General features: G+C 37.8%; 1 protein-coding gene across 1 annotated transcript; it reads right to left on the bottom strand.

The window, feature by feature from the left end:
* Positions 1–1929: 1929 nt before the first annotated feature.
* On the bottom strand, positions 1930–3366 carry LOC137714778 (aspartic proteinase 36-like). The gene has a single exon (XM_068453918.1). The coding sequence runs from the start codon at positions 3364–3366 to the stop codon at positions 1930–1932; it is 1437 nt and encodes a 478-aa protein (XP_068310019.1).
* Positions 3367–9539: the final 6173 nt, after the last annotated feature.

Genomic DNA, 9539 nt, shown 5'->3' with positions numbered 1-9539 from the left:
ACATTCTCCCAAATAAATGTAGGAGCTTATTTCCGGTTGTGTAAGACCTTAACTAGATTTGACTGCTCCTACTTATGTCGTACTATTATCTAGCTCTGACTACTTATATTTTATGGGTTCTTCCCACTACTGCGCACTCCTCTTTATTAGCTTAAATAAATTCTAACTTCGGTTTAAATTTTTCCATATTTTATACATCATTTACCTTTTGGCTACGTCACCTTCGGGTGTCAGCCAGCATGCCTCAACTCCGATCGAGGTGTGTTATGGGACTGACTAGGATTAGATTGACTCCAAAATAATACTGCATGAGTCAATATGGCACCAAATTTGGGGATTTGTACAGACCTAGTTCGACAATTCCCTCCATGAGAGTTTGAAAATTAATATTTGAATAAATTAAGGTAAACCACATACCCACTTGTTGACCTATAAAAAAATCTTGAAAATTCATTGTAAGTTGCATACTTTTCACTTCAATTCTTCAACAACACTTGTCAAAATCAAACCCGAAATCAACTTTTTCAGTCCTCTTCATGACTTGACTCCAACGCCCCTATAAAAAAAATTACCTTTTGCCTTCGGACAAATTAATTTCATCGAGCCCTAGAAAGGCAATTGATGATAATAATTAAAAATTTATGTGGTATTTACGCATATACTTGCAAGTTTAGATGATACTTATGTAAAATTTTCTAAAATAAAATAATAATTTGATTGGTTTATTACAAACAAACTCTCTCTCACTCCCTTGTTGTTAATCATTTGTCACGTTCTTTAGTTTGTGTGATACTCTTTATTTTGCCGGCAACGTTTTTTAATGTCAAAAGGACTTGACCATCGAAGGAAACTGGCCTGGAAAAGAACTGGCTTTGACTTCCAAAGAGGTTGGGGTTAGACTCCTTTAGGGAGAATATATAGAACGTGAACGTTAGCTCAAAGGCAAGTCAAGAAGGAACGGAGAGTTTCAAATTCAAATAAAAACCTGGCATCCGACGATTATTTTATTTTATAGCAGACTTTCTTTTGTGCCAAAGGGAGTTAGAATGCGCTTTGGTTCACAGGTTGGGTGGTCTATCCCTATCTAGGTACGACTGTAAAGAAAAGGATTTTTTTTGTACCCTCAATACATCTTGCTTGCATGCATATAGTCTCATTAAAAAAAAAAAATTTAAACCCCCATAGATAGAGTAGTATATTCTATTTGCGTCTAAAACAAGAAAATGGTGAATCCAATGACAGAGATGAACTTCTGTATGCAAAATTATCATGTTTTGCTGAGAGTGAGCCTCACATCGAGGGAATGGCAGACCTCGCATGTGTTTATAAGCAGTTGAGTTACATCTTATATTGCCAATTCGATTTATAGTGGAACATCAACTTTTTCATAATATCAAAGTAGGTTAACGCATGTGTGAAGCCCAACAACACATGCGCTTCACGTCCTCTGGTTTGTGTTGTTCATGTGCTAGACTTGAAAATTCGCTACACGTAAGAGAATGTGTTGAGAGTAAATCTCACAGTGGTAAGGGGTCTGTTTCTAGACATTTTCTCTGTAGACAACCAAAAAAAAAAAGGAAAGAACGAATTGAAAAGAAAAGAAAAAAGTGTGAGATTATTTATAGGTTTAGAAATAACTGCTAGTGCTTTTAGCCTTGTGTAATTCAGAAGGATGTTCATGGTATATGACCTGATGTGTCAAATTCCTTGACATCTCTAACCGAACACGTACTGTCATGTGCCATGTGAGTTACTGCAGACATTCCTTACCAAATACATTCTACCATGCAGGAAACTTAAAACGCAAGGCATTGTGGAAGAACAATTTGTATAACAGTCAACAAATACACACAGAAAATTCCAACAGCGTAACATATATGGATGTAAAATCCACAATTTCATTGATGAAATTTATGATGAAAACATAATCTAAAACACAGCAGAAATTAACAAGAAGAACGTCAATAATAATCTCCCAACTGTAAAAACTGAAGCTGAAGAAAGATTGTGAGCACCAATTGTATCTATTGCTCCAGTCTTCTCATTCCTCACTTTGATGCTTGATGAGCAGTTGTAATCGGTCCATCCAATCATCTGATTCTCCACATCATATATCACCAGCTTGTTCGACAGCACCAAATCTCCGAGAAGCGTCAGGGAGTCTCCGCTTTCCGATTTCATCCCGCTGCTCTGCCAGCCGGAACACCACACATCTCCCTTCAGCTGGAACAGATAGTCATGGGGATAAACCGTCAGGGAAGCCGAATTATTGAAGTTGAACTTCACCAATGGAAATCCATCGTCTACATTGTTGGAAAATTCGAAGCATGTGAAGTGGTCGTCAACTGTGCGAAGTTGCAAGTTAGGCTGCTTGGCTAAAATCTTCTGCATCATAGGGTCGAAAACCTCCTGTGGGAGATAGGCCAGGGTTGTTCCGCTGTCAATGATCGTCCCTGTGATTGACCCCGTGTCGAAAACATGAGAGGCGAGCTGCACGACTTCACCTCCTACCTCAATTGCCTCCAGTACAACATTGTAATGCGCCTGCCCCGGCACCAACGGCGTTGTGTCGTTCACCTTTGGCTCCACCACTTCGCCAATGGCAAAAATCCCGCCTCCGCGAACATTGTCCAAACAATGTGCAAATTGTTTCTTCACCTTCCCGGAAGCAGCCAGCTGGGAAAACACAGACGAATTCGCCTGCCCGAATCCGATAATCCCATCAAGCGCGCTGGGTGACTTACTTATCTGCCCGGATTGCGCAGTTCCGCAACCAAACACAACACTGCCATCAGTACCCTTATCAAATTGAACATTGTCCTTCACAAAGTATCCCACCGTCTCACTTCCGTCACCATAAGTCATGTCGTACGAGCAGGGCATGCCCGGCTGGCAGGCTGGAGGTTGATCTTTGAATTGCGACGTGCAAAAATCCTGATCACAAGTAATAGCATTCGAACTCGAAGAGCCTTTCGGATCATACAACGTGAGCTTCACGCCAATGTCATTTTTCTTGGGACAGGTTGTGCAGGTGATGCAATTGACCCACATGATGTCACTCCCTGTATCCACCTGGACAAAATAGTCCTTGGACGGCGTCCCAATCCCGAGCTTGGCGAAGTACAGTCCGGTGCCGGACGGACGGCCATCGCCGCCCAGCTGTACATCCACAGAAGAAGCAGAGCCGGCAAGAATCCGGCCGTGACGGCGGGAATCATGGGCTTTGAGCTCGCTCAACGACCGCCCGTCACGGCCGTTGAACTTGTGGCTAACGGAGAACACGAAGTTCGCCGACGCATTGGAAAAAAATGCGGAGAGAATCAGAAAACAACCCAGAACGGCTCTTGAATTTTTGTGAAGATCCATTTGAAATCTAAGAAAGCAAGAATGTTTGGGGTCGAACCAGGAAAGTTGTGCGTTTTCTTGAATGTTGGCTTAACATTAAATAGGGATGGTTTCTTCTAAACTTTAAACTCAAATTTTATTTAATTACTTAATCAACAAATTAAAATTGTCTACCAGCCAACTAAAAAATAGAGATAATAACTAGGTCAAGATCATAGTATACATCGGTCGTTGATGTTAGATGTCAATGTTGATGTTCGTCTTTAACCATTTTTAATACAAGTATTGTTTGAAGATAAAAAAGCTGTACAATTATAAAAGTACTTGAGAAGTGCTTAGATGATTAAAAACGGTTAAAAAAAAAAAAAATTAAACAAATCCGTAAGGTGTTATCGAAGCTACTTACATGTGAAAATAAAAAGATAATTATGTTACCAACTAGTAAACAGACTATTCATATTAAAATTTCTGGATTGGAACCTAAATTCTTTTCTCCAATGATAAGAAAAATAAAATAAAATAAAATAACAATTTCATATTTTTTAAACCAAATTTGTTATGTTGGCTTAACACTAATGATATGGTTGTTGATAATTGAATTATTACTAGTTTTGGTTATCTTGTTTATTTTTTATTGATGACACATCATTTGACTTGCAAATTTAATTTAAAATTTTGATCGAAGCATTACGCTTTTAGGATATGACGTGGAACATTGTATTTGCCAATTGGATATTGCTTGGCCATTACTCTTTTAGGGTATGACGTGGGACATTGTAATTGCCAATTGGATATTTCTTGGCCATTACATGGAGATTAATATAAACACTCTCTCTTCTTGTTGATCATTTGTCACGTTCTTTAGTTTGTCAAAAGGACTTTGATAAAGTCGACCAAAAATCCATATACAAAAGACAGTATTTGCATATAAAAACAAGGAAATGATGAATCGAATGGCAGAGATAAACTTTGTATGTAAAATAGCATGTTTTGTTGAGAGTGGATTTCACGAAGGGATCTTGTATGTACTTTTAAGTAATTAGGTTACTTTTTATATTGCCATTGGGAGTAGGTTGGCCATGTGTGAAGCCCACCGACCACACATGCTCCATATCACCTGATTTGTGTTGTCCACATATTAGGTTTGAAAATTCGCGACACCTGAGAAAACATGTTGATAGTAAATCCTACATTGGAGAAATGACAGACCTCACATGTGTTTATAAGTAGTTAAACTACGTTCCATATTTCAATTAATTTTATAGTAGAAACTTAACTTTTTCATATTTATTATGTGGACGTCTTGTTTATGCATTGAATTAGACAAAATACAAGGCACAAAAAAACTTCTAAAGGTTTTTCTTTTAAATTCTTCAAACGGATTCTAATCTTTTGTTTGTATTCTTGTGGTGTTGTGAAAAAGCACTAAAAAATGCATGACGTCTTGTTTGGAGCTCGAATAGTGATTACTATGTCATATGTGTAAGATCTCGTTGTGAAATCAATGAGATCATATTGTGAATGTCAACGTGATTTTCTTGAGATTACTTGATTGACAAGTAATTTTGTAGAAATCTAATGGAGTAAGAATCGTGAAGTCTTAAACCCTAATGCAACTAACTGATGGAAAACCGTATTAAGGCAAACATAAATTGATATCATGGTGGGACACTAACTGACATGATTGTGATTAAGTTGATATTTCCTTCCAATAATAGGGTAAGATGGAATGAAACCTAATCACATACAAATAGAGATGTCCCTGCTCTCATATTATCGTTCTTGTGCATGCCATTCCCTATTCAAGGCTAACACATAACGAGTATTGAGAGTAGAAGACTCCCTTCCCTTCAATTCATCATCTCTCCGCCTCATCAACTAGCTAATCAGATGCAAGCCCCTTCTCGGGCGGATTACTCCTTTTGCTCCTCAACCTCTGTAGGTGTGCTTCCTGTTGTGTTTCTGTGTTTTGTTCTGGTGGTTTGAAGAAGAATGGAAGATGAAATGAAGAAAGAAGAAATTAACAATGGAGAGCTCTCAAAGGAATGTTGCTTCACTCTGCAAGTCACAGAGAGGCAATCCAATTCTCATTAACTTTTTCTCAGTTTATCACCTCACACACAAAACGTGCGGGTGGAATATTATTGTTAGGATCCAAGTTGGATGCTTTCTGATTACAAACTAATCTTGACCCTTCATCTAGCTAGTTGCTAGGATTACAACACTTGGCATGTCTTGCCTTACTACCATACAACTTCTCACTTGGTATTTTAACTCAAGTGCATACACATATTAAACTAAGACTTATTCCTAATCAGTTGTAGACTTACAATTCAACACTCCCTTTTAAGTCTAAAGCTGATTTCACTCCAAGTTTGGTTATGAGAAGATTAAATCGATCATTTGCGAAAGGCTTTGTGAAGATATTTGCCAATTGCTCTTCTGTGGGACAATAGATCAGATTAATGATGCCTTCCTACAATGCATTTTTGATAAAATGATACCTCCTATCAATGTGCTTGGTCTTCTGATGAAATATAGAATTCTTAGTAATTGCAATGGCAGAAGTGTTATCACAGTGAAAGGGAGTAGCTTCAGTTTGTAATTCTCCAAAGTCTTCCAAAACAAACCTCAACCACATTGCTTGAGTTGTGGCTTCTGATGCACTTATGTATTTAGCCTCTGTAGTTAAGTTCAACACAGTTTTGCTTGATTGAAGCCCAAGAGAATACACCACTGCCAAATTAGAATGCATATCCTGATGTGCTCGTGATGTCCTCCAATGAACCGCCCAAATCACTATTGCAGAAGCCAATTAAACAAGTTTTTCTTCATTTCACATACTCCAGGCCATAATCTAGGGTTCCCTTGATGTATCTAAGTACCCTCTTTGCAGTTCCATAGTGTCTATTAGTAGGACAATGCATAAATCTTGCCAATCGATTTGCTTCATACATTATGTCCGACCTTGTAGTAGTGAGATATAGAAGGTTTCCCACAATACTCCTACACATTTCCTCACTTGCAGATCCACTTCCATCATCTTTAGACAGCTTCTCAGTAGCTACAAAAGGAGTTATGACAGTCTTTGCTTCATTTAATCCAAACTTACTCAGCAAGGAACTTGCATACTTTTTCTAATGAATGAAGATGCTAGAGTCAATTTGAATCACTCTCATCCCAAGAAAGTGATGAAGAAGTCCTAAATCTGTCATCTCATACTTCATTTTCATATCTTCCTTGAACTCTTCTAGCATTAATTTGCAATTGCCAGTGTAGACTATATCGTCCACATAAATAGAAACAATCAAGACATATTATCCCCTTGCCTTTATATACAGAGTTGGTTCACTTAAACTTTTCTCGAAACCACACTATGAGAAATAATTATCAATCTCTCCATACTAGACTTTTGGAGCTTGTTTTAGACCATAAAAAGCCTTTAAAGCTTGTACACATTTTATTCCTTGCCTCTGAGTACAAAACCTTCAGGTTGCTCAACATAGACCTTTTCTTGTAATACTCCATTCAAGAAAGCAAATTTCACATGTAACTGGTACAATTTCCAACTCTTTTGTGCAGCCAAGGCTATTAAGGTTCTAATAGTGTCCAACCTAGCAACTGGTGCATAGGTCTCATTGTAGTCCAAACCAGGCTTTTGTGCATAACCCTTTGCAACTAGCCTTGCTTTGTTTTTCAACACTGAACCATCAAGGTTTAACTTGGTTTTGTAGACCCATTTAACTCCTATAACAGGTTTCTCAGTTGGTCTGTCAACAAGCTTCCAGGTACCATTCTTTTCAATCATGAACAACTCATCGTCCATTGCTTTTGACCAAGACTCATCTTGTTTAGCATCCTCATACTTTTCTAGGTCCATGATGCACATATTACGTTGAGCCAACACTTTATTCAAATTCTTCCACTTCAATGGTGTATGGTCAAATGCTTGATTGTGCCATTCACTTAAGTTTGACATGCTTGCAGCTTCACCTGAGATAGGTGTCTTGGATTGAACTTCAGAGTCTTCAATACTAAGAACTCTCATAGATGGAGATAATACAGATGATGTAGGTGACAACATCATTCTGTCACTTCTTCCTGTGCTTATGTCACCATAAATAAAACTTCCAATATTGAAAGAAAATGACTCTGAGTTCTCTTCCCAGTTCCAGGCAGCTTCTTCATCAAATACAATGTCTCTTGACAAGACTAATTTCTTGGATAGTGGATCAAATACCCTATACCCTTTTTCACAGGTTGCATATCCCACAAATATTCCTTTGAAACTTTTAGGCTCCAGCTTATGTCTGTGTTCACTGGGAACATGAACATAGCATAATGAATCAAATACTCTCAGGTATGTTATTCCTAGTTTCCTCCCAGAATAAGCTTTAAAAGGTGTGATGTTGTTCAAAGTCCTTGTGGGACATCTGTTTAGAATGTACATTGATGTATGAACTACTTCTGCCCAGAGAAAGTATGGCATCATCTTCTCATGCAACATGGATTTAACCATCTCAATCATAGTTCTGTTTTTCCTCTCCATTACTCCAGTTTGTTGTGGAGTATATGGTGAACTGTCTTTCTATTCATTCTTTTTCACATAATAGGTCGAATTCAGATAACTTGAACTCCCCTCCTCTATCACTTCTTAAACACTTAACCTTGAATCCACTTTGTAATTCTGCGATAGCTGTGAATTTTTTAAAACAATTGAATGTTTCATGCTTGCATCTTAGAAAATAGACGCAAGTCATTCTGGTGAGATCATCTATTAACAGCATGAAATACTTATTTCCAGTAATTGAATCATTCTTCATAGGTCCACACAGATCAACATGAATTAGTTCAAGTGAAGTAGTTGCTTTTTGCACTTGATTTCTTGGAAACTCTTCTCTGTGTTGTTTTCCAAATTGGCAACCTTCACAAACTCCATTATAGTCTTCAAGCTGAGGCAAACCATGTACCATTTCCTTGTCTCCCAATTGTTTGAGACCATCAAAGTGTAAGTGCCTAAGTCTCTTGTGCCAAGTCTTAGTAGAGTGAGTGACACTAGCTTTCAAGGCCACCTGATTCTTAGATAATAAAGTTAATGGATATCACCTATTCACTTTCTTCTTCTTCACTTTCATAACCAAGCATTCTAGTGATGAACCATCAAACACACTGCACATTCTACCACCAAACACCAAGAAGTATCCATGATCATCTATTTGACCAACACGTAACAAGTTTTCCTTTAAACCAGATAGGTACATTACTTCTCTAACATACTTTTTGCCTTTGTTTGTATCAATCACCAATGAACCCATTCCTGTAACATTCACAAGGTCTCAAGTTGGCATTTGAACTTTGCCAGCTATGTTGGTTCTCACATCAACAAGCAATTCCACATTTCCTGCCATGTGGTTGCTACAACCACTATCAATGTACCACTCTCCATTCACTTTTGGTTATGTGATTATGTTATTTGCATAAAACAAAATTCATGTCATCTCCACTTGATTAGCATTGTTTGCCTTTTGCACTGTTTTAGCTGCAATACATTCTCTAGCTCAATGCCCAAATTTATCACAATTGAAGCATTTTGGTTTCCTTTTGTATCTACACTCACCAAAATGGTACTTAGAACACATTTTGCACTGAGGCTTTGCAACCTTTTGACTCATTGACTGAGATGCATTCATATTATGATAAGTATTCACGGGGGATTTCTGCTGAAACTTGGGTTTTGATTCCCATTTATTGCCTTTAGAATTCCAGATTCTCTGAAATCTGGATGAACCAGAATGAGCACCATCATTGTTTTGTTCCTTTAGATTCACAGAGAGTGAAACAAAAGCTCTCTCAGTGATATCAACACTGTGCAAATCGAAACGTTGCTCTTGGCTTTCAAAATTGCCACAACCTCCTGCAATTCTACAGTCTTCAAACACTTTGTATTCTCAATGACTAGCCATATAGGATCATATGGTTTACTAAGGCTAATCAAAACTTTCTGTCAAGTCTTTCATTAGATAGAATTTCACCAAACGTTTTCATCTGATTAATCAGGTTACTTAGCCTAGTAAGATACCCAGACATAGTTTCATCATCACGCATTCTAGCATATTTGAATTCACATATTAGATTTTGCAATTTCTAAGACCTTGCCTAATCACCACCATGGTAGTCTCTATTCAACAAATCCC

Source organism: Pyrus communis, chromosome 14, assembly GCF_963583255.1.
Source record: "Pyrus communis chromosome 14, drPyrComm1.1, whole genome shotgun sequence".
Classification (NCBI taxonomy): domain Eukaryota; kingdom Viridiplantae; phylum Streptophyta; class Magnoliopsida; order Rosales; family Rosaceae; genus Pyrus; species Pyrus communis.
Note: the sequence above shows the minus strand (reverse complement) of the source record. Positions and strands in the feature narration are given on the sequence as shown.